Source organism: Ctenocephalides felis, unplaced genomic scaffold (genome assembly GCF_003426905.1).
Source record: "Ctenocephalides felis isolate EL2017-DRISC unplaced genomic scaffold, ASM342690v1 CF-g0.4_SCAFFOLD_03571, whole genome shotgun sequence".
NCBI classification, from domain to species: Eukaryota; Metazoa; Arthropoda; class Insecta; order Siphonaptera; family Pulicidae; genus Ctenocephalides; species Ctenocephalides felis.
In genome coordinates, this window is record NW_020539725.1 from 67512900 (window position 1) to 67540362 (window position 27463).

The following is a 27463-nucleotide window of genomic DNA, read 5'->3' on the forward strand; positions in this document are numbered from 1 at the left end:
TATATATTTTGATTTCGTAGACCTCATGCTGATTTTAGAGATTTTATTTTATTTTAGAGTCCTCATGCTTATTTTTACTTCGAAGTCATCATTTTTCCTTTAGAGTCTTTAAATATATTTTAGAATATATGTTTATTTCATTCTTATGGTAAAATCGTTAATGTTATTTGAGAATCCTCATTTTTGTATTAGATTCTTCAATTTTATTTGAGAACCCTCATTCTTATTCTAGAGTCTTCATATTTATTTTTACTTTGAATTCCTCATTTTCCCTTTAGAGTCTTCAAATCTATTTTAAAATATATATTTTTATTTCATTTTTATGTTAAAATCTCTAATTTTATTGAAGAGTTCTCTATCTCATTTTAGAGTCTTTGATTTTATTTGAGGGTCTTCAATCTTATTTTAAAGTTTTTATTTTTATTAGTTCTCATATTTATTTTATTTAGCGATCCTCATTCTCAATTTAAAGCCTTCTTATCTATTTAAAAAAAATATATTTTTATTTCAGAGTCTTATTTGAGAGTACTTTTTTCCCTAAAGTTGTTATTCATATTTTAGAATATTTATTTATATTTCACAGTCTATTTTAAAATAATTGTTTTTATTCTGGAGTCCTCATTTTCATTAAAATATTTGTTTCTATGCCAAGGTCCTCATTTTTATTTTAAGGTATTTACTCTTATCTTGGGGTGGTTATAAAATAAGAATGAAAATATACATTTTTTCTAATAAAAGCCAAGAAATGCGTTTGCTATTTGCAATTTATTGTCGTTTTGATATCACAGTTATCAAATACATAAACGCAATTTTTTAACAATATCTTAATAGTCTATAACAAAAACTTAAAATATAAAATAAATCATTCTAAATTCCACTTAAACTAATAAGAAAAATCTATATCAGCAATTTGATAATAAATATTTTTTCAGATAAAATTCTAAATTATTTTAGAGTTTGAAAAAAATATGCTTTAATTTTAATATTACACAAAAATTGTCTTTACTCTTGAATACAAATTTGGTTTTTCAAATTAATGATGCTTATGAAATTTTAATTTTCACTATTACTATATACATAACATTTACCATAAAATTAATATAAATTCAAATAGTATTCTATTTTTATTTGATCTTTTTAAAAATTACAAACAAATAGTATTTTTATAATCATTCACTATATCCTTGGTTTAGGGCTTTTTTTGTGGAAGCTGATGTCATGGTTTTAAGCTTGAATACTTTTTCTTCGTGATGTTTTTAAAGGGTTGTTGAATATTCTGGTTTAAAATTTTAAAACTTTTTTAGTTTTGCTCTGTTTTTTCGCTATTTTAGTATGGACGTGCAATTGGTATGATTTCGCTTTGTCCTGGACAGGCGTTGTGCATTCTGAAAAAAAGATAAAATGATAAAAAATTTAAAGCAAAAAAATTGTAAAAAGTTTCTAATATACATTTTTATTACTTAATAAGCTTTATAATATTTTAAATAATTTATACTAATTGATTTTATCACAATAGACGTTAATTTTGAATATTAGTTATATACTTGAATGAAACGTTCTTCAGCGAAACGTCTTTTGTATAAATTTTCTTCAAAATGATAATGGGGTATATGGCAATTTATTAGTGATAATATAAACACATTTATGAAAAACATTATTTTTTGTCTAAATAAAATCTTATGAGTGTTATGAATCAAATCTTATACATTACTTATAAATTCAAATTCATTCTAAAACTTCTTCCATCGAATCATCTTGACACACACACACACATCCAGATCCACTTCACCAATGAGAAAGGAAACTGACTTGTTCATTCCTTATGGAAAAAATGTGTTAATAATAATAATCATCAATTATCAGTTATTTGTTTACAATGTCGATGTGCCTAAAACTAAACGCCAAATGCAAAGGTGATAAAGGACAAATTTGTTAGAGGGTTTTAATTAATGAAGAATTCTCATTTGTATTTTCCGGATATAGCACTACTATTGCTTTCGTGGATATACTTATAAATCCATATTTGTGAACAGTCTACTTTTTCTACAAAGTCATCGGTAAAAAGATCTCAAACCAAACACTATAAAACTTACGAGTTGGTGAGAACTTTTCATCTATGATAAGGGGATTTTATCTATTACATCAATAATGGTTAACAAAATGTGATGATTTATTTTCTCTTTTTTACCTGTAATCAATATAAATCAGTCCAGAGTTGTGCCAGTAGTAAAGTGCCAAAACAACAAAGATGTGCCACCACTGATGAGAATGTCCCAAATAATCGACACGACCAGAAAACCAACGCTCTGGTATCCTGGTCAGGTAGATCAGGAAAGCCAATCCTGATATCAGGTACATGCCGAGCACACGTGGTAACAGCAACTAAAAGAGCAGGAAAAAAAACTATAGTACTAGTGGTTTATGGCATTGTGCCTTAAGGCAAATTGCTGAAACTTCCTGTACCATAATAAAATATTCGAAAATTTTTAAACGTTTACAAATATATTATTACAAATACTGTAACTTTCATTATTTTGCTATCTTGATATATCTGAGCAAATCAAATGTAACTCATAAATCTATATATCTCCTGAACATTAACAATCGTCATTTCATTTCGAATTCAAATTCAAAAAAATAGTTACCTAATTTACACAAAATTGAAAAAGTGCTCCCAGTATCGTCACAGTCTAAACGCATTTGCAAATAATTCTGTGCGACATTTTTACTTATACTGTGCTTAGGTTGGCGGCATTTTCACATTTTTCAAAGTGCGTTTTACTCACTTGGATAAACATTTATACCAGAGTGGCGCTTAGACTGTGCTTAGCCTGGGTAATTTTCTGTATTTTTAATCCAAAATTACAAAAATATTCTATGGAAAATAAAAAAAAGTAATATTTTTTTTTATCCTCAAAAGCAATTGTTTTGTCAATACAAGCAGAAAGTTTTTTAGATCATTCAAATCGGACGCTTAGTTCACTCAAAAACTGCCATTTTTTGCACATTTAGCTCTGTATCTTCGAAATGGCGGGACCTGTCTTTGACAAAAACTAATCATCTCTTCTCCCAATCATTACAAATTGAATGTTTTTTAGATCATTCAAATCCGATACTCCGTTATCTCAAAAACTCGATTTGTATTTTCTGCACTCTTTGCTCCGTATCTCCGTAACGACTGGACCTGCCTTTGCCAAAAACTAATCAGCACATCTTCCTATAAATAGGGATCGAATGTTTTTTAACCCATTCAAATGAACTGATCCGTGCGCCCGAAAACGTGAACGAAAAATGCGGACATACAAAACACACACACACACACATACATACACGCACACATTCATATTTTCTGAGGTATGCCAAAATGTTCAGAAACCTTCAAAACGTAGAAAAATGCTAAAATTTTCATTTTAGATTTCCGCCCATTACTATAACTACCCTACGGGAAGTTAATGTGTAATAAAAATTTAAGTCCATCCAAATCTATTTCTGTTACCTTGACCATTGCATTTTCCCATCCGCCCATCTCAATAGTCCAATGTATTGTCGGAATAACTCCATAACCAGCCCAAATAACAAAAGTCAACATCTTGATGGCATCAGAACATTCAAATCTTGGCAATTGGACGCCCATTGCAACGCAGAAAAAGATGGTCACGGTTACCATGTAGAAGAACTTCAGAGCCTGGTAAATAAAAATGTTGTAAAATGATTGTAATATGGTTTTGGTTTATTATATTTACCGGAAAGCACCAGAATGCATAGTATATTCCTGAGATGTAAATGGCAAAGAGACTTAAGGAGATGCCAAACAGGTCGTATGCAAGGAAACTTCTGTAGTCGTGCTCTGATCGACAGGAGAATGTGTGGTACATTGATGATAGGATCATGCAAGCCTGGAAAAAATAAAATAATAGATAAAATTTTGGTTACCAGGAGAAGCTGATGATGGATTTTAAGTTAGAGTTAATGGACAAAATTTTGGTAACCAAGAGTTTGGGGACAAATCTAGATTAATGTTTTCTCACTCATCATTTTAGGTTAGAGCCAATTGATAATAATTGAATAATCAGGATTTTATTTAAGACTAACTGACCCGGCAAACGTTGTTTTGCTAAGTAAGGTATATTCTAAACAATTTCTAGAGAATCAAAAATATTAATACTTTCAGTATGCTATATACAATGCGTTATTATAAAAACGTAAATACGTTATAATTGTAAATAATACTACTGAGCTTATACAAAATTTTCAAATTTCTGCGAGGAATGATAGAAAATGAATGACGTATTTCTTCTTTGACCTGCTTTTTGAAAAGTTTCAACATTCGATAAATTAAAGTAAAATTAATAAAAAGTATATATGTAGAGCAGGGCGTGGCACAAAGGTTTAATTTGACTTTGAGCAAATATTAATTATATTATAATAATCAAACCAAATATATCACAACAAATAACACATTATTAGGCAAGAATTAACAGATAAAATTCTGATGACCAGTAGTATATTTAATTTAGTGCTAGGTTAGAGATTTCTGATGAGTTATTGATAGCTCCAGATTAAGTTTTACCACTCGCCTTTTTTGGATAAAATTTTGGTGGCCAGTAGTTTATTTATGTTAGTAATATGTCTAGATCAGAGTTTTCTCACTAGTTCTTTTAAACAAGAATTAATGGTTAAAATTCTGGTAACCAGAAATTTATTTAAGTTAGGGATTTGTCTAGATTAAAGATTTCTTATTCGTCCTTCTAGGTTATGGTTGATGGATAAAAAGTTCGGATTTCATTTCAGTTAGTGATAGATCTTAGATTAGCGTCATTTGATATAAAGTTGGTAAATAGATAATTATTATTTAAGTGGGGAGCCTAGTTTAGGTGCTTCAAAAAATCGCTTTTTTGAGAAGGAAATAAATATTTAACTGAAACTAAACTTTAAGGTTTTATTGTTATATATCTCAACATTCTTCCAAATTTTTTTATTGAAATATATGTCATAATATGCAGGGTACAAGCATTTTGCCGATGCGCCACAAGTGTGCTGGTAACATTTAGCGGGAAAGATGCAGGTCACAATTTCTATCCAAAACAAAAAAAAATCAAAACAGATATATATTTTCAATAGTATAGATTCTAGTTGAACCTAAAAATTATTATTTGAGTTGAATCTAAAAGAACACTATTTCTCTGTAATTCCGAAAATAATTTGAATTTGGTTTTGGAAGACATTTTTGCAAAAAAAATTGATCCCCCTTTAAGTTAGTGGTAGATCTGGATTGGTGTATCTCACTTGACCTTTTAGGCAAAAGCTAATGGATCAAATTCTAGTGACCAATAGTTCATTTGTATTCTCACACATCCTTTTAGGTTTCTATTCAGTGAAAAAAATTCAAGACTTTATGTCTATTAAGGATAGATTTGGATCAGAGTCAATGCCAGTAGTTTCTTTAAGTTAGTGACAATGACAAAATAAAAATTAAAATTTTGGATCTAGCTTAGTGTGAGTATATAAAATTTTGATAACCAGAAATTTATCTTGATAAAAATTTCTTCGCTCATTAACTTAATCATTTTAATGGCATCCAACTAGTAGGAGGCATTTTAGCAAAAAAATTACCAATAGTGATGAGGCTGCTATAAGAGCTGTAGTTTTTTATCATATAACCTGAAAACATCCCAGAAGAGGTCCAACAATCAATTTATTATTTTAGCAAAAAAATTACCAATTTTTCAAAATGACAAGGCTGTAGTCTTATAACCTATTACCTGAAAACATCCCAAAAGTGCCCCGACAATCAATTTATCAAACCATCCAGCTTGTATTTGCAAAAGCGCCAAATCGGTGACCGTCAAACCCAAAAACAAAAGATACCCGAAAAGATGTGACCAAATATTGATGGTTTCGTTCGTCCACCAGAATACTGATTCTAGGCACATCTGTGTGGACAGAATGCCTCTGTAGCCTGATCTTATGAATGGATTGAACCTGGTAATAGAAATAACAATAAAAATATTGTTTTGGATAAAAATATATCTTTTATATCCTACCTGAGATGTGCTGGTGCCTCGTCATAATCGTACAACTGTCTACATTTATCATATTCCTCCTGGGTGCTCAATATTGCCGCTTTTGTAGACGCCGTTTGGGAGTTGTATCTTTGTTTTTCTGAATCCATTTCGCCGTTTTTTGGTGACGATAATCCGTTATTTGGAGGCGAACAACTGTTGCTTGATCCGTTGTTGAAAGATCCATTGGTAAGGGATCCGTTTGATCTGTCTGATGGTTGCTGGAAGAGAAAAAATGGAATCAAAATTATTTTTTGTACGAGAAATAATAAATATAAAAAATATTGTATGATAAATGATTAGAAAATTTGAATGCTTGAGCGGAACAATTATGAAAAAAATTTAGATAACAAATTAAAAGTGGATATTAAAAACTGAGCAACCAATTAAACTAATGTTATGAAATTTTATAAAATGACACAACGAGTTTGCAATTAATTTATAAAATAATTTTGTTATGAACTTGTCAAATTGCTATTCACAGAGTTGTAGATAATTTTATAAGCTTTTCAACGATATATTATAATATATATATATATATATATATATATATATATATATATAGTTTAACAAATTTTAGCTATATAAACAAAAATTTAAAAAAATGTTACCAAAGAAATCCACCAATGACTAACTAAATTTCAAATTTCCCACATTAGTTTTTGCATAATTTTGGTAAAAAAGTTATGAAACGTTATATACAGATTTATAACTTTTTCAACAATATAAAACGTTATTGTTATATTCAAAATATTTATAATAAATTGAACGTGGATATTAAAAACTGAGCAACCAATTAAACTAATGTTATGAGATTTCATAAAATGACACACCGATTTTGCAATTAATTCATAAATAATTTTGTTATGAACTTGATAAATTGCTATTTACAGACTCTGTAAATAGCTATTTTACACGTTCATAACAAAATTATTTATAAATTAATTGCAAAATCGGTGTGTCATTTTATAAAATCTCATAACATTAGTTCAATTGGTCGCTCAGTTTTTAATATCCACGTTTAATTTATTAAAAATATTTTAAATATAACAATAACGTTATATACTGTTGAAAAGGTTATAAAATTATCTATAAATCTGTATATAACGTTTCATAACTTTTTTAACAAAATTATGCAAAAATAACGCGGGAAATTTGACATTTAGTTAGTCATTAGTGAATTTCTTTGATTACATTTTTTAAATTTTATATTTAAATTAAATTATTTTGCCTTGAAAAGTGAATTGTTATAAAAATATGCGAACAATAAAAATAATATAATAATTAACATTTTTGCGACCTGATTTAAATTCTTTCATAATTGAACAAATACAATTTACAAGAATTATTTTTGTCAGAGTAACAAAAAATGTTTTTGGATTATTTAAATTGTATGTTTCATAAAAATCTAGAAAAAATGATAATAAAAACCTTTTTATCTAAATTGGCTATTGTTTACAGAATTTAGAACTAAAATTATTTGTATATATTAAAATTTAATCAAATTAGGTTATCTGGTACCTGGTTTTGGCAAAAACTGGTTTATTTCACTAGATTAAAAATTAAGTACTCATTCTTAACAATTTACTTTGTGAAAAAAATTAAACTTAGCTCATGAAATTTTTTAAAACAATAAAATATAGTTGGAAGAATAAACATAATTATAAAAAATAGTTTTATCAGCAAGGTCTAAAATGTGGCAACAAATCGATATCCAAAAATTTTAAAATTAAAAAATAATCAAAACAATTTTTGATTTGAAATCAAAATTTTATTTAATGTTGAGATATTTGAGAATGTTGAGATATGAAAGTCCATAAATTTTTTCGTACCATAATAAAATTCCGATATATCTTTATTTATATATTTTGATAAGTTTAATCAATTCCTGAATTTAATAAAATGCATCGATATTTTATTGTTTGTATAATTTTAATAGGTACACATGATTACAATAAAAATATTATTTATCAATCACAATTCTTGAGATAATTTTAAGTGCTGTCGAATTTGAAACAACTTAATTCAATTAAGAAAATTATTAGGTTTCCAAAAAAATATTTTTTTTTAAATATCGAAAATGATTCGGATTTTAATTTTAATTTTAGCTAAAATTTTAAGGCTCACTTATATACTAGAAATAAATAATTTTAACTTTGCACTTCAGTTTAAATTTCAGTTTTAATTTCAACTTGGCTTGATTAAGTTTTGTTTATATACTTTTCATGTAAACGTATATAAACCTCGTCGACCAATCTATAAGCTCTTATATTTTGTCTATAAAATACGAATAAAGAAAGTTACAGTACTTATATTAATCTACTTTTAATTTTATTACGGTACGGGAAGTTCAAGCAATCTGCTTTAAGTTATAGTAGCTAAATATTGTTATATTAATGTAAATAGAAGAAAGAATGCAGCAGTTACAAAACTAATATTTTTTTTAATATAATATTTACATAATGTGCAATGTGTAATGAATTACATAAATAAGTGACCTTTTTATTTTAGCAAAATTGCCAAACTGAACGCTTTCTCTATTTTTTCTTTTGAGACATCATAATAATATTTATCTAACCGGATAGAATAGAAGATTATACAATATATATATATATATATATATATATATATATATATATATTTGGTTAGTTGCAAAATTATTTTGCAATGCAAAATATTTCTGAAATTTGTGTACGGAAGTATCGACATTGGCGTGTCGATTTTTTATGAAAAGTTTTGATAAAAACGATATAAATTATATATAATGCTTATTTTAATGACATAAATTGTTCATAGTATTATAAAAAAATATATTGCAAATATTATAAAACATATAATCGTAGCGTAAATATTTACAAAAAGTATCAAAAAAAAGATTATTCTAGATAAAGCAAAATCTGAGAAAATTACCTTATAAAAAGGTCAGAGGTAGGTTTCTCAAAATTTGGTATTTCAAAAGGTATTTTTTCCAAATTTAATTTTGCAATTTGTGGGAATATAAAAAAATACAAAATGCAACATTTAATAGAGTATGATTTTTTTTTTGCATAAATATTGAAAAATGTCATATTGTATTAAACTAGTGGCCTTGTTAGCCAGGAAATTGTTTTAAAATACTGCCATTTTTTGAAAACTAAAATTTTTTTTGAAAATTTGGAAATTTTTTGAAAATCGATTTTTTCAAAATATTTTTTTTCGAAAATTTTGAAATTTCTTGAATGTTTTTGATACTTTTGACCGCAAAATTGCTTTTTTTAAAACTTTTTTGCTGATTCTCCGAAACAAAAATTTACTCAATTCTTCCTTACGTCAATACAAGTGAAATATTACAATATTTTCGAAAACTGACTTGCTATTGTCTTTTTGCTCTTTATTTCCGAAACGGATGGACATACCTTCGCCAAAAACTAATCAGCATGTCTCCCAATTAATACAAATCAAATGTTTTTTTTTTGAATCATTCAAATCGGTTGATCTGTGATCTCGAAAATCAAAGACAAAAAATTATATCCACACATACAAATACACACGCACACGCACACGTATCCATTTTTGCTATGGTATGCCAAAACCTCTGAAACGTAAAAATTAATAAACAATTTCAATTTCGATTTTTGGACGATTACTATAACTTTGCCAAATTTAAGATTGATAATTATTTTATTCAATTTTAAGCTTTAATTATAAAAAACATACCAAAATTTTGATTTATCGATAAATTTAATTTAAATGCTACATAAGAAACTAGGAAGATAATTTTAAAAATATTGAAAATTAACACTTTCAAATCTCAAAAATTTCATTTTTTGAAAAATCTATATCTGTAATAATGAAATCAAGTATTGAGATATCATAATCATTATTATTATCAATCTTTGAGACTAGATTTTACATTTTTGGAAAAATATTTTCCCGAACCTAATAGCTCAGTCAGTAGCGAGCTCTACTTACACGACTGTGATCTTTGGATCGATTCTTGGCAATGACATAGGAATAATGACAATGAATTGTTGATTAAAAAATTGCATAGGCATAGAAGTAAGAAGTGGAATTTAAAAGTGGTTAAATAAAAATTAAATAGAATTTGAACGGTTGAGTTGAAATGGAATAAAATTAGAAGTAATAAGAAAATCAAGATTAGAATTGTAAATCAGATCAGAAAAATGAAAGAATGAAAATGTCAGTTGAAAAAATAGTACAAGACATACTATATATAAAGATAGTATAAAATATAATAATGAAATGTTGTAGGTGGTTAAATGTTCTAAGTAAGGCCCAAACTTATTTCTTCCCTTTTCCAGCGATTTCCCGCCCCTATTTCCCATCTTACAATTAATTTCATTAAATCAAAATATCTTGACCGATGTATGTCAAGTTGCACAAGAATTGTTGTCGTGTGTGTGTGTGTGGTTGCAAGTGTGTGTCGGATCGAGCTTTCACTTATTTGCTCACAAGAAGTGTATTATGTCATTGACAATTTTAAAAAGTATATCTATTTGGTGTTACTGCGGCCGAAAATGTTATTTTAGGTGTTATATAACTGATTTTTTGGATTATGAGGCAGATGACCTAGATTGGACGTGACACAATTTGGTCAAAGTCAAAACGGTTGAATAATCGATATTTAAGACTTATACCGTAAATAATTAAATCTTAAAAATTAATTTTTACAGCAGAAGCAGAAATTCCAGCAAAAGTACAAAAATTGTCAGTAATTTTATTGTTAAATTAGTTGTTATATCCAAAATTTGATTAAAATCGGTTTATAAGGAGAGACAGATTATGATATTTTAATCGTTATGTACTATGACTGCTATAGCATCCACGTCAAGTATTACGCCTCTATTTTACGTGAAATTTTTACTTATAAGTTTCATTTATAGACTTTTGATTTATATTTATATGGTTATTTTTAAAAAATTCGATAATTTCAAAAACAAGTGCAAAACAAAAATATTTCAGGGAGTCGTTATTTTTTCGAAACAATTATCTTTAACTTGTCCTTAGTTCATACAAATGCAACACTAAATTATAATAATGATCGCTTTTCTTCAGATTGTTTGAAGGGCTAAAATCACGGATATGGTTAGATGTTAATTGATAATTTTTTAAGACTTCCCACTTTATCACAATCAAAAATTAGAATATTATGACTGTCTTTAATTTAAAGTTTTTTCTGTATTTTAACACTAATTAATGACTTATAAAAAGTGTATAGAAAATTTAAAAACTTATATAATTAACAATAATAAATTAAATAAATTTTTATAAAATTCGAGAATAGAAAAAAAAGTTGAGTTAAAAACTCTAGTCACTTTTTTAAGGCCACTATTTTTTTATTGACCCTACTCTTAATATATAAACACTACTCTTTATCAATAAATCCTGTTTTTCTTCAGGATTCCTCTTTTATTTTTCTAACAATAAGACCCTAAATATTGATGTATGGACTCTATTCCTATCCAAACAGGAATTATTAAATAAAAATGTAACAACAAATACTTTTTTATAAATCATTCTTTTATAAGAAACAAACATGGGGGTAAAAATAGAACAAATGTGCTTCACCATATTTTAGTGTTTTCCGCACTCAACAGAGGGTTTACTGTGCCCACATTCCATTTTAAAAAAATTATTACTAATTATGATGACTCGTACTTGAAACGTTTAACATTTTTAAATATATTTTTGTAAAAACATATTTGCAATTTAGTTGAAAACATATGTATATTTTATTCTCATCAAATTAATAAGGTTTATCTTTTCTTATATTTATCTAGAATTAAACCTAGAGGTAAATTTACGTGCTACAGTTAGTGGCGCCTCTATGGAGTGCGGAAACAATTAAGTTTGAGGTTATAGCAAAGCGGCCGTGTTTGCAATCTATTTATACTTTTTTATAAATTATATTTTATAAAATTAACATACATAGACCATTGATCCATCGAATTGATTCAGATGGAAACTTTCACTCGGATTTGGATGATTCTTGTGGTCGGATTCCATTTTTGATTCCGTTTCCGTGGTTGACACTTTCGCACAATTTCTTGCTTAATTTTCACTTCTATTTTAAACACACAAACACAAAATTATTATTTTTTTATCACTAAAGTCACTAAAGTTCACTTATATTTTATAAGCAAGTTTAGTTGTAGTTGTGAATTTTCTTTAAAAAATTATACGGAATATAATTGTTTAAAGATGTGCTGAAAATTATTATAAATTTTTATTAAAATTTATATATATATATATATATAAGGAAATTAAAAATTTTACTCATATTTCGAATTATTAAAATTTATGTATCAATATTCAATTGAATTTCTAATTTGATTTGATTTTATGATATTATATACTACTGGTTTCTAGGTAGCATAAGTCTAAAATTATACTGGTAATTTTTATTTACCACAAGTGTCTGAATTTATCAGACAAATTTCGCACTTTGATCCGGTTTTTGGAACTTCCAATGTGATTTTTATTCAAATTTTCAATGTAATACTGGAATTTCCGACTAATTAAATCTAATTCTATCCAAATTGGAATTATCCAAAATATTTTAATCGATTTTATTACTAACATTTATAATTAAGGAAGCTCGGTGCCTTCAACTTCTGAATAAATTTTGGCGATCATGGCCCACATTTACATTTTAATGAATATACAAAATAATGTCCGTGAAATTATATGCTACATTTAAAATTGACGTCAAATTTCTGGTTGTACAACATGATCAATTGGTCAATCCGTCTGTCAATAATAATCTAAAGTATTATTGACAGGCTGGAGAAATCGAATAAAGTGTTGAAATTAGGATAACGTGAAAAGTTGACGAAGGACGAAAATAAATTATTAACTAATTTTGCATAAATCACCTTTAAAAGTGTTTTATTAATTTTATCAACATGCTTTCTAAAATAGATAGTCAAAGAAGTTGCTTGATTTGTCACAAACTTTTTTTTGAGAATTTTTATGCCCAAAATGAGTTTTTGCGAAGGTAAATTAATAACAGCAAATTTTTAAGGGCATTTTTGTTCTGGTATTTGTTGGCAAGAGTTTTACCGAGTTTTAGGATATATCGAAAGCAGTTCCTTAATAGTCTGTTTTTGTTACGTTATATATATATTTTGGATCTTGATAGAGTAGACACAATTTGGTGTAGGAAAATCAGTGGGTAAGATATTCTTTCCTAATTTTCCTATTTATTATAGGATGTTCTTGTTACTTTTATTGGTGTATATTTAAAATTCAATACTATTCGTTCAATTTGGATTTAATTGCTACCAAGTAACTAATAACAAATTTCCAAAGACATGGAAAGACATGGCCACAGATATTTTTCTACTTTGCCCAGTCGTTTCTTTTGTCAGGTTATGGAATTTATTCTAGAGATCAAATAGAATTTATTTTAAAATTTGGTGAAAAAATACAAGTCAATGGATTGTTCTTTTCAGTGTTGATCAGGATGTTGATACTACTTTTATTTGTGCATTCTCAGAGTTGAATACCGTTCTTCCAAAGTGACAAAATTCCAATAATATACTATTTTGATTATGATTTTTTTTTATTTATTTGGCCTCATTTTTTACAAACTAGCCATTAACAAGTTTTACAAAATTTTAAATTCTAATTTTACATATAACTAAAAAACTGTATATTTTGATTATGATTTAAAATTTTGTACAATCTATTCAGAAATTTGTGAGTCCATTCGGGACAAACATCGTGACCTTTTGCTTTCAAATGTATTTAAAAATTAGAAAAATCGAAAATGGATTTTTTTGCATATTTTTAGGTTCCAAAGCTTTTTGAAAAAATTGATGTGTTTGTGTATGTGTGTATGTGCGGATACATTTTTTCGTCCCGGACGCACGGATAAACCGATTTGAATGATTCAGAAACATTCGATTCTTATGGATGGAGAGACATTTTGATTAGTTTTCAGTAAAGGCAGGTCCAACCGTTTCGGAGATACGAGGCAAAAAGCGCAAAAAAAATGTAATTCAGTTTTTGAAAGAACGGAACGTCCAATTTGAATGATTCAAAAAACATTTTATTTGTGTTGACTAAATGAAGAACTGTTTAAATTTTTGGGAAGGCAGGTTCAACCGTTTCGGTGATAAATTGAAAAATGTGCAAAAAATGCCATTTGGCGGTCAAAAATGATCATTGGACATATGCACATCAAATTATCAGATATTGTATAGAGATTTGAAGAATAAGTATAAATTTTGTTCACATTTCTATGGGTTCCGTACAAAGATTTATAATATTTAAACATTAGACTGCTACGCGGCGCTTACGCGCTTTGAAATTTTGTCTCTAAAATAGATATGTAATTGCTGTGAGAGAAATACTAGATTTCAAAAAATTTCAAAATTAAAATACTCAAGATTATAAAAAAAACAAATTTGTCAAAAAAGTTCAAATTATCCAAATTTTCAAATTTCTTTGTAATCTAATTCAATCAGCTTTCAATATTCTTTAAGACTTTTGAAGATTATGAATTACGTTACGGGAAGTTCCAGCAATTTGCCTTAAGGCACGATGCCATGCACCACTAAATTTTATCATAAAAAAAATCATCTATTTTTTTTTAAATCCTATATAATACAATATCTAAAATATTAGATGATATAATAAGAAAAATAAATAAAAATAGAGCAAGTTAAAAACGCGATTTTACAAGAAATTGAATCTGAGAAAAGAAAATATTTATTCTTTTCTTTTTTTATTAATTTTTTTTTCAAAAATCATATGCATTCTAATATCTTAATAGTTAGATTATAAAACAAGAAAAATAAATAAAAAATAGGGCAAGTTAAAAACGCGATTTTAAAAGAAATTAAACCTGATAAAAAATATTTACTCTCTTTAGTGTAGGTACTTATTACAAAAATTATACTTTGATTTTTAAAATTTATTCTTTTCTTTTTTTATCAATTTTTTTTCAAAAATTAAATGTAAGCTAGTATCTTAATTATTAGATTATATAATAAGACAACACTAAATAACAAATAGAGCAAGTTGAAAATGTTTCCAAGAAATTTTTACAACCTTTTTACAAGAAATTTAATCTGACAGAAGAAAATATTTACTCTATCGAGTGTAAGTACTTATTACAAAAATTAAGTTATACTTTGTTTCTCAAAATTGCAAATATCTAATACAAAAGTAACTTCGTTCTTCATAAAATCTTAACCTCCATCCTCAAAGACATGCACCACTAATTTTATTAACCATTACCCTTGAATAAAGTTTAATTTTAAATTTATTCACACAATCTATTAATCACATCTTTCCATTAGAAATTCACTATCAGTTTCTACAAATGTTTTCGCTTTCTTTCTCGAAAATGTCAAAAGTCGCGATCGCGCTTCAAACAAGTCCATTCGAGGCGACTCTCGTTTGCGGACTGACGAGGACAGACGGCGAAGAGCCGGACGGTAAGAGTCAGTCAACCTTGCCAGTCCGTAATAAATGACGACATGATAAGACAAGGTAATGTTTAACCAGGTGAGAATAGGGAAGAGAAATTTTGACAAAGGTTTGGAAATTGTTATGTAATCTTCTATATATATATAAATAAGTCGGGTTTTCCTTCCTGACGAAATAACTCCAGAACGCACGAACCGATTTCGACAACTTTGCATTCGTTGGAAAGGTCTCGGGCTCCGCAAGGTTTATAACTAAGAAAACTTCATGCACCGTAATTAAAAATTCGAGTAATAAAAATAATCAACAATTGTTTTAAATAATTTCAAATAGATTATCTTCTTCTTCTATCTTTTACATATATAAAAATAAGTCGGGTTTTCCTTCCTGACAAAATAACTCTGACAAATAACAGAACGCACGAACCGATTTCGACAATTTAGCATTCGTTGGAAAGGTCACGGGCTCCGCAAGGTTTATAGCTAAGACAATTAGTGGTGCATAGCATTGTGCCTTAATGCAAGCTGCTTTAATTACGCACCGTAATTGAAAATTCGAGTAATGACATTAGTGAGAATTATCAGAATTATGCTTGGTTAAGTCAACGAGCAGTTCTTGCCACAAAGAATAATGATGTACACGCACTGAATTTCACCATTCAATCAAAAATTGCTGGCGATTTGGTGACATACCAATGATTCCGACTGGTCTTCCGTTTCACTTCAAACGATTGCAATTTCCAGTTCGCCTTGCGTTTGCAATAACAAGTCGCAAGGCCATTCGCTTAGTGTTTGCGGAATAAATTTCAAATAGATTATTTAGAAAATCATTGTTTTTTACATGGGCAGTTATACGTTGCCTGTTTACGTGTTGGAAAACCATCCGCTTTGTTTGTGTTAACGTCAGACCAAAAAACAAAAAATGTGGTTTACCAAAGAACACTTCAATGAAACGGATAATTTGCGGATTCACTTTCATTTACTTAGAGAAGTTCAACTAAAAAACACTTCATTTTTGTAATCGAAATAAATTCATTACTGTTGTATAATTAAATAACATTTTTCCTTCTCAGATATAAAACAAACAAAAAATTTCTTCATCTTTCTCACGGAACCATCTGGTGGCGAAACGGAGTTCGTCGGGTTTGCCAGTTGTTTTATATAAAAAAAGTTTTTGTCAACATTATTAGATACAGATATCTAATATATTATAATTGGCGGGGTTTAACGGTTCATGGGTAAATAGATTCATCGCCGATATCTCAAAAATAATTAACTAACAACAATATTTGAAAGTAGAGGGAAAAAATGTATAATCAGTCATCATCGTTGCTATCGGGAGACGAAAGGCAATGTTTGATAATCCATAACAAGAGTTTTTTTTGTTGAAAGTTTTTTTTTGTTTGTTGAAACGGTTTTGAGCACTGTTGTTTAGTTTTCGATAACTGAATATAATTTTTAGGTATACTTTATTTAATCGTTTCATAAGTGTATTGTTTTTTCTGACTTAGATTAGATTTTGTATAACCTCTATGAAGGCTTACATGTAATTGGGGTAAAAATGACCAACTTAAACATTAAACTGGCAAAGGCGTAAAAAAAGGTTAATAAAAATGTAAAAAAATCTGGCAAAAGTGTATTTATTTAATATTGTTAACGTAAAACTAATATATTTGTCGATCTTGAATATAAAAGTACTTATTAACTTTTCGAAGTTTTCAATTTTGCTAAGTATATATTTTCTTGACGATGCAAGTCACTCTATATCGCTTGACACCGAAACTGGAAAAAGTGTATGTATGTAGGCTAAAATTATATGGACGTTTTCTCGAAAACGCCTGTACCAATTTTCAAAATTTAAATTTGTTAATTAATTTTGCCACATGATCAGCTTAACATCAGTTTCTTTAAAATTAGCAGTGCAATATTTCCCGTTCACGTTTTCGTAAAATATCTTGAACCGATTTTAAAAACTATTTAATAGATATTGGTTGGAAATCGGTTCAGTTTGACCCAGACAATTTTTTGTTATTACTTGTTGATTTGTTTTTTATCGATTTTGATGTAAGTTAACATGGTAATATAGTTCATGGTATAAAAGAACATTCTAAATTATTATAGTAAGGCAAAAGGCTCTATTTTACAAATCTTAAACAATAAACTTTCTTCAGACAGTAGAGTTTTTTTTAACCAAGTTTGATACCTTGTTGGTCCATTTCATATTTTACATTTAAAATTATAATCGCTTTAATAAAATATTAACTCATTTAAATTTTTGAGATTAAAATTTCATTATTACGATTATTTTACATATTTCTTAACCAAGATAGTATTTGTCTCACAGCTCTTTTTATTGAAACAAGAACTTCAAGATGGAACTTATTTAGTTCCGAAACGTCAAAAATAAATATTTTTATGATAAATAATTTTCCGAAAAATAAATACTTTGATTCAAAATGCAAGATACAGTTTTTTCATCAATTTATGATATTGTACCCGAACTATTATAATTTTGTTTCTATATTTAACAAATAATAAAGGTCAATAAACTTGTACAAAAATCACAAATTTTTATTTACTATTTATAAATTATCAATTTAAAACCCATTAAATTCTCATTGTGACGTCTTTGGTGGTTAATGATAAATAACATTAATATTACCATTCGTATAAATGATTTTTTATTGATTTCCCAAGGGCTTGCTAGAATAGAAATCAAAATATAAAAATGTCAAAATATAGATATATTAAAATGCAATTAAAAAAATATGTATGGGAATTCTTCGCTTTATCGAGAAATTAATTCAAATATATTGGTGTTGAAATATATTGGAAGTCATATATCATTTATCAAGAGGCTTTGTTTATACAAAGATTACCAACTACTATTCATTTTTAGCTAAAAATCGTAAAATTTCGTAAAAAATGAATATCAACTATTGTGAATGAGGATTGACTTGAAAATTTATTTATTATTAACTAAAAGTTGTAGAAAGTATATAAAACTTGCCTCAAGGCAAAATGCTACTTCTTCCAATTTCTAATTACCAATATCGATACTATTGATATCGATAAATTTTATAACAATATGATGTACATGGTGCACACGTTTCGTGTTACCAGTTCATATGGTCATCATTAGTAATTCTAGTATGTAAATTGTCGCAAAATGTTTTTAGTGTAATCAGAGACGTGCTTTCCGTCGTTCAGAATTACAATGACTTTATTGCTAATGTAAATATGTAGCAGAATATTAGAATATATAAACAAATTGTAACTAGAATAATAACAACGTGTAATTAGCATTTTGCCTAAAGGACAGTTGCAAAACCTTCCAAAATATGTTCCTTCATCAAAATAGATGGGACAACCGGTTGGTTGCTTGACGTTGTGGAGAAGTATAATAACTTTAATATGAAGGTAGTTCAAATAATAAACATTAAAATTAATAAATTTATATAAATTTTAGTATCGCCAAAATATAATATGCAAAAATATTTCAATGCCATTTACATCAAAACTCATGTTTAAGCAAACTTTCCCTTTTAATTAAATCATAAATATCATTTGTTTAAAGATTTTTTTATACGACAGAATTTCATTGACTTTTAATTCGTTTAATTCGTTGAACTCTGATAATGACCTGATTTAACAATGAAGAAAAAAATAGTGCAAGTGAATTTTAAATAAAAATTCTCACGTCTTATAAAAGTTAATGCAAAAAATGCACGTTCTGCAATAAATATTCACAAGTACTTTGATGTTTGTTGAATTTTTTGTGTTGAGAATTTAATTTTGCAATATTTTTCGAGCAGTAATAATATAAGAATTTATTGCGAAAATAAATAAATTTTTACCATGAATAATTGGTGGAAATATTTTGGTAAAGTAAATATTTTATATAGTAAAGTATTCAAAATTTATAATAAATTGCTTTAATGCCTTTTCTGTGTTTTTAACTTAGATTTTTGAATTTCAGACAGTCAAAATGAAAATGTTTTAGTGTTTAATTTATTTAATAACTAGGTGTAAGTGGTATTTTGTCTTAGGGGCAGTAGTTTGAATTTCTCTATATTTGAAAATATTCAAAATCAGGAAGTAGAAGCGGATACTTTTCATTGATCACACAAATTTGTAATTTTGCAGTATGATATTTATTTGATCACTTTTTACTGAAGATTTATATAACTCAAGATTTTTTTTTTCAACATCAAATTTATTCGATTAATAAATCTTAACTATCAATTAATGCATATATATATAAGAATAATAAACGAAAGTAAATTCATATATGGGAAATATGTAACAGGACTAAGAAATAATTTGCTAAAGTAATATTTTTTTTTAATTCAAAATTCATAAGAAATTGGTTCAATGCTTTTTCAGTGTTTTTACTTAAGTTTTATAAATTAAATTAAATTTGAAAAATTAATGGAACTTACCCTAATCAGCCTATGGCACAGCCTGTCTTCCGATGAGCTCCGATTGGACTTTGTCACTTCGGCGATTAATTGAGACTTCATAATTAATTAAACTGAAATAGAAAAAACATAATATAAATATAAATATACACACAAACATATATATATATATATATATATATATATATTATATACCTAAAAAATAATAGAAGGTCTGAAAGTACGATATCACTACTGCTCGATATAAAAATGACCAGGTAGATCAAACTTCCACTAAACAAACAAAATGTATATACACGACGACTGATTTCGTTCAAAAAGTTTTTCAGTTTTTTCAATATTTTTAATAAATATAAAAGCAATATTGAATCCTTAATTTTTTTTATTAAAAGCGGATGAGCCGATGTTTAACAAAAATAATTTAGTGTCATCATGTGATCATTCACCATGATTTTTTGTCAAAATCTACCAGATCAACAAATAGTGAGAGTAAAGTTATCTTTGTTAATTAGAATACGGAATCTATAAGGTTAAGGTATATATATATGGCGCTGGTGGGCCATATATTATTAATTAATTAATTCTTGAATGAAATCGCAATAATTTTATTTCAACTCGATAATGACTGTTTATTAATGTCTCAATTGATAAAGATGTTGATATTACATTAAATCAAATCTAAATTTCGTTCACGAGAAAACGCTCGTTGGCAAAAAACTCGATACAATATTTTCGATCGTTTTTTAAAGCGCGACCATAATATTCGATCGTATAAAAACAATCAGATCGTTATAGCTTGCTTGATGCCAGATCCGAATCAACGTAGCCCAATATAATTTAGTTTTGTCATCAATTGACGTTATTCAACTGACATCTGTCATATGGTGTTCATTCCGCCATTGTCATCAATTGACGTCCTTCAACTTCATATGGTGTTCATTCCGCCATATAACTCCCCTTCAAAAGAAAAAGAGGTATCCGGTAAAAATAAATGAATTTGATTATTAAAATTTGAAGGAGACTTTTTTAGGCTTCATCTTTTTTGGAGGGTCAATCGATAACTCCAAGTTATGTGATTTAAATTCTTGAGATGAGCTTGGTTGACTGTTATCTATTTTAACTGTGTATGCTGGTTTTAGTCTGTCAACCGATATGTTCTTATCAGTACCATCCATAGAAATTTTGAACACTTTGTCTGAAATTCTTTCTATAATTTCATATGGTCCACTATATGGAGGCTCAAGTGGTTTTCTAATATGATCAGATCTTACAAATACATGAGTGCATGTATTTATGTCCTTAAGCACAAACATATTGGCTTTATTATGATGAGCTGTGGCTGTAGGTTTAATATCCCGCATTATTCTTCTGTGGTAGTCCAGAAATGCTTGTGGATCAGATGACAGTTCTTTAGTTGTGAAAAATTCGCCTGGTAGTCTTAATGTGGTTCCATAAACCATCTCAGCAGGAGATGCTTTAAGGTCTTCTTTGTATGAAGAACGTAAACCTAGTAAGACTACAGGTAATACTTCGATCCAAGGCTCAGGAGAGCACATTAAAGCTGCTTTCAGAGTTCTATGCCAGCGTTCAACCAGACCATTGGACTGAGGGTGATATGCCGTTGTCCGTATTTTCTTAGCACCTATTGCATCCATTAGTGATTTGAATATAGCTGATTCAAACTGGCATCCTTGGTCGGATGTTATCACACATGGTGTACCAAATCTTGATATCCAGTTTGAAAATAGGGCTTGGACAATCGTGTCTGCAGAAATGTCCTTTAGAGGAACAGCTTCTGGCCACCTTGTAAATCTGTCAATGATTGTTAGGCAATAAGGATATCCATTAATATTCGGTAATTTGATTATGTCGATGTGAATATGCGAAAATCTGTTTTCAGGAATAGGAATATGGATAGGAGTGAGGTGATTATGTTTATGAATTTTGGATTTTTGGCAAGGAATGCATTGACGTGCCCACATGGTGACGTCTTTACCAATCCCAGGCCACACATACCTTCTTCGCAACTCCCTTGAAGTAATCCTTATGCTTGGGTGTGCATTTCCATGTACAATGTCAAAAGCAATTCTGCGAAGACTTTGTGGAAGGTAGGGCTTCACACAATTATCTTGCCTGTTGCAATAAACTGGATACCCCCCTAATGTCAATTTTTGAAGATTAATAGAGGTGTTGCCGTTCAATATAGTTTGCATTTCAACGTCCTTACTCTGTTCTTGCGAAATTTCCTCTTCGGTTAGCTTTGATGGCATTTGAATGGCATTGATCCTGGACAACGCATCAGCAACAACGTTCTGATCACCCTTCACATATATAATATCAGTGGAAACTGTGATATGTATTCTAGCTGCCGTCGCTGACGATCTGATGCTTTCTCCAGTTTTTGTTGAAATGCGTGTGTGATTGGCTTGTGGTCTGTCTTGATTATAAAGTGCCTTCCTTCTAATAGATATTCAAAATACTTTAAAGCCGCAAAGATGGCTAGTAGTTCGCGATCGTAAGTTGAATATCGCTGTTCAGTAGCTGTGAGCTTTCTGGAAAAGAAACCTATAGGGTGCCATGCACCATTTTCTTCCTGCTCCAGAGTTGCTCCAATGGCTGTTGTGGATGCATCTGTAATTAAATTAATATTTGCTATACTTGAAGGAAAATGAAGAAGAGTTGCATTTGCTAGAGCTTCCTTCAGCTTGCTGAATGCTGATAATGAATTGTCATTCCATTCAATTTGAGTCTTGTCGTTTTTAACTGAGGACTTCACATACTCATAAAGTGGTGCTTGTATATTTGCTGCCTTGGGTATTGATTTACGATAATAGTTTACCATTCCCAAAAATCTTCTGAGTTCTATAACTGTCGAAGGTTTTGGATAATTAATAATTTTCTCTACTCGGTCTGGTGAAGGAGAATATCCTGCAGCACTCAGTTTGTAACCGAGGAAGTTAACTTCATCTTTTCCAAAGGCACATTTCTCTAAGTTTATTGTAAGAGAATATTCCTGTAGCCTCTCAAAAACCAATTGAAGATGACGACGGTGCTCATTCATATCAGTCGACATTACCAGGATGTCGTCTATATAAATGAAAACAAAATTAAAATCTTGGAATATGTGATTGATAAACCTCTGGAATGTCTGGGCAGCGTTTTTGAGTCCAAATGGCATACGTAGATACTCGAAGAGTCCCCATGGTGTGATAATTGCAGTCTTTTGTATATCCTCTTCATGCATGGGTACTTGGTGGTAAGCTTTTTCTAAATCTATTGTAGAAAATACTTCTTTTTGATGAAGATTATTGAATACATCTTGTATTAATGGTGGAGGATACCTGTCGGGCAGCGTGTTTGCGTTCAGCCTCCTGTAGTCTCCACACATTCTGAATGTGCCATTCTTTTTGGGAACCATGTGAATAGGGCTTGCCCATGGACTGTTGGAAGGCCTCAAAATGCCCCTATTCAGGAGATCTTGTATCTCGGACCTGGCTGCAACAGCCTTTTCTCCGAAGATCTTCCTGAATCTGGAAGCTAATGGTGGACCTGTTGTGGTTATCCTGTGGGCAAAAAGAGATGATTTATTATTGGTGGTTACCTGTGGCTTTGTTATTGCGATGTATTGTGCCAGTAAATCCTTGAAGGGCTCTGCCGGGTTGACAGTGGAGATGTTAACTTGCTGTGCCTTGAGTACCTTTCCATCAGAGGTAAGGCCTGTAGTCGAATCAATCAATCTTCTACCCTTCAAGTCTATTAATAAATTGTAGTTGCTTAGGAAATCAGCTCCTATTATGGCTGTGGCTACATCGGCAACAACAAACTGCCAGCTAAAGCTTCTGCGTAAAGATAAATCCAGCTCCAGAGTTCTCTTTCCATACGTGGATATTCTGCTAGAGTTTGCTGCAAATAGAACTAACTCTTCCTTAGGATGACCATCGGCAAACTTCTGAGCTGGTAAAATGGATATAACTGATCCTGAATCTATAAGAAATTGAATTGCCGTCTTTCTGTCTGATATATGAAGGCGGAGCTCAGAGCAGACAGAATTTACTTCACCGTCATGGCAAGCTCCACTTAATGACGGTGAAGTAAGTTTTTTGACTGGTTTAGAGATTTAAGCAGGCAGGGCTCTTCACACTTAGTGGCCTTCTCCCCATATCTGTAATGATAGTAGCAAACTGATCCACGAGAAGGTGTCCTGGACCTATGTCGAGAACCACTTCTTGATCTTGACTGGTTGAGTTGTGAATCTTGCTGATCATTTCTCTGTCTTCCAGTGTTTAACATTGCCTTTAGTTCCTTGATTTCCTGGACGCATGACATAAGAAGAGTTTCGTGGCGGTCCAGTCTCTGTTCTACTGAAGACTTGCGTGTTGTGGACATCACATGTGATGTGGGGCTACAGTGATCGACCAAAATATCGGCAACTTCCGCCAGGGCTTCCGGACCAAGATGGCGAGAAACTATTAATTGTGGCCGAATATGGTGTGGCAGGCGTTCTGACCACAATTTAATTATGATGTCTTCACTGACCTCTCCCTTAGCCAAATTCATCATTTCTCGTAGGAGCTGTGATGGTTTCTTCTCTCCAAGAGTTAAGTTTTTTAATAGCTTGTCAATCTGCTTACCTCTGGATTCAGACATTCTGCTTAATATAGTGTTTTTGATATATTCGTATTTGCCTGTCATTGGTGGATTACGGAGGACATCCTGGATGAGGCGCAGTGTCTCGAAGTCTAGGGCTTTGAGTACTGCTGTGTACTTAGTATTGTCACTCCTGATCCTAGCAGACTGAAACTCATGTTCAATAACTAAAAACCATAAGTCTGGAGAATCTCCATTGAATGGAGTGAGACGGTGATTGTTAAATGCTGCTATATTGTATTGATCAGCATAACTGTCATGTTCATGTTCAGAAACACGAGGACTGCTCGTGTTAAAGATCGCCTCGTGATCCAGATCGATCAGAGATCTGTTGAGCGCTGTTTCGTCATTGACGGACGTAGATCGAGTCGACATGTTGATAAAAATTGGTATAATTTACCTTTATTAATTTACTTGTATTTGACAAGTGTTTTTCTTTCTCCGTCTGACGTCACCAATTATGGGTACTAAGACGTTGAGAATGTCTCTTGCTTAATGATTTCACTTACACGTTCGGAGTCACCAATTATGGCGCTGGTGGGCCATATATTATTAATTAATTAATTCTTGAATGAAATCGCAATAATTTTATTTCAACTCGATAATGACTGTTTATTAATGTCTCAATTGATAAAGATGTTGATATTACATTAAATCAAATCTAAATTTCGATCACGAGAAAACGCTCGTTGGCAAAAAACTCGATACAATATTTTCGATCGTTTTTTAAAGCGCGACCATAATATTCGATCGTATAAAAACAATCAGATCGTTATAGCTTGCTTGATGCCAGATCCGAATCAACGTAGCCCAATATAATTTAGTTTTGTCATCAATTGACGTTATTCAACTGACATCTGTCATATGGTGTTCATTCCGCCATTGTCATCAATTGACGTCCTTCAACTTCATATGGTGTTCATTCCGCCATATATATATATATTGTATAGTAATTTTTTTTTTCAAAAAGAGTGTACCCAATGTCGGTTATCGGAGCAATCATTCAATTTAGAGCCGGCCGGCCGGTGTCAATTTACAAATAAACTAGCTTAACTAATATAACCAGTCGGTTCGGTACAAGAACTCTACTCTACTCTATGCCTGCTTTTTAGTTATATAAAGGTTACATTCATTACGCAAATAAATAAGAAAGAAAATAGGATTTATAAAACCAGACTTATAAGATCCATTTTGCATCTACCTGCCTGCTCCATCATCACATGATTTTGCAATACTTCTCTACTGATTTTTCTATCTATTTGAGGCATTGGCTTCATTATTTACAAAAATTGTATGCTTCCTTACATAACTTAAATTACCGTTTGGAAAGGGTTAAATAACCTAGGAGAAATACAAATGATAAGTTTCCAAAAAAATCATCTTTATTGCTGAATTGTTTTACTAATATCTGAAACTGATTTTTATTAAAGTCGTGCATTATAAAAACAAATAAAACAATTTTAAATTGCATTTTCTTTTAAATAACCAAGTTTTATAGCAATGTTAATGACCATTTTTTCTGTTCTATGTGGACTTGAATTTAATGATTTTTTTTAAGAAGCATCTATGATGGAAATGAACAAATTGTTCACAAATCTGGATTAAAAATAAATTTTGGTTTAGTACTACGCATCATAAAAAAGTTAATTATTAATTCTATTACTTATTTTCCTCAAATGAAACACTAGATTTATATTTAGATGTGATCTAAACTCTATTTTATTATTCTGTTCTAACTTTTTTCTCTTTTTCATGTAACAATAGCTTATAGCTTTAACCGTATTTTGAATGCTATTTTTAAGAAAATAATAAAAAAAAATATTATAAGGTACGGGACCCTAAATAGACCCTAGACCTAAACCATTCTGCATTTCTCTTGCAGAATGTACTTCGAAGGTACTCCGAGGAGAAAATAGAAAGTGATAATAGAACTTTGACTCGAATGTATGTAACTATTAAACAAAGTTGGAATGTTTAGAGTCATTGTTAATAATTACTTCTTGGACAGGGTTCAGAAAATAATGAAATAAAAAAATCATTGTAAAATTTTTTTTTTCGATAAGTCGATTTTGTAATTTCTTCTCAGTAGTTGAATCACAAATAAACTTCGAATATGTTAGAAAAAAACATCTTGACTAATGCTCACAAAAATTAGTGTGATGATAGCAAATAATGTTTAAGCTTTTAAATCGAAAAATTCTGATTTCTGAAACAGTTGATACTGAAGAAGCAGTTAATCAGAAACAATAAAATAAACAGTTATTTGACATTTTTTGAAATATTTTTTTTTTTTTTTGTGAAAAGCTCAACCGACCATTACGCAAATATATCAACATAAGTTTAGGTATTTATATCCACATTTTTTACGTCAAAAAGTCAAAATTAGCAATATTTTCATTTTTGTATCAGAATCATCAAAAAATTATTATTATCTTAAATTATATAAACTTTTATTGCTTTTAATTTTTCATTTAAATTTTAATCAATTGTTGTTTTATTAGTCATTATTTCCAACTAAAGTGGACCTGACATAAAAAGCACTTTCGACTTTTGTGGATGCTTTCTTAAGAGTTATTTATATATAGACTCTTATTTGCAAAAAGTCATATAATTTTAATGATTTTATTATTCAGTTTTGTTTAACCCTGGCACAAATTGCATCTAAAAACCGCACAATAACACACACAAACAAATCTCATACGTAATCTCTATATATGAAATGTTTAACGCCATCGGATAATAAACTTTACGCCTGATTACAAGTTTCTAAAAACTTTCACTGTGATCTTGAGAGATCGAGTATAGACACATTTGTGTACACATTCATACACACAAATTCATAGACACATTCATACTCATTTATGCACATTCAGACAAAACCACAAAAGTTCTTACTCAA

The 27463-nt window shown here is 29.4% G+C and overlaps 2 protein-coding genes across 3 annotated transcripts in view; one reads left to right on the forward strand and one right to left on the reverse strand.

Moving 5' to 3' along the window:
• Positions 1 to 27463, forward strand: part of LOC113386910 (calcium-binding mitochondrial carrier protein Aralar1) — a 92268-nt gene that overhangs the window by 24794 nt on the left and 40011 nt on the right. The window lies entirely within an intron of this gene.
• Positions 1252 to 12080, reverse strand: LOC113386913 (progestin and adipoQ receptor family member 3-like). The gene is made up of 7 exons (XM_026624670.1): positions 11991 to 12080; positions 6045 to 6283; positions 5763 to 5982; positions 3744 to 3896; positions 3497 to 3685; positions 2189 to 2382; positions 1252 to 1385 (listed from the first exon to the last, which is right to left on the reverse strand). Exons 1-7 carry the CDS (start codon positions 12066 to 12068, stop codon positions 1328 to 1330), a joined length of 1131 nt encoding a protein of 376 aa, XP_026480455.1. The 5' UTR covers positions 12069 to 12080; the 3' UTR covers positions 1252 to 1327.

Bases quoted from the DNA above. Each gene is read 5' to 3' on its own strand.
- LOC113386913 (XM_026624670.1), bottom strand. From the start codon at position 12,068: ATGGAATCCGACCACAAGAATCATCCAAATCCGAGTGAAAGTTTCCAT. The intron at 3,897-5,762 runs GTAATAGGTTAT...TATTTTTTCCAG, and splicing joins CACTTTTGGGATGTTTTCAG to GCTTGCATGATCCTATCATC. The intron at 2,383-3,496 runs GTAACAGAAATA...CTGCTCTTTTAG, and splicing joins GGGAAAATGCAATGGTCAAG to TTGCTGTTACCACGTGTGCT.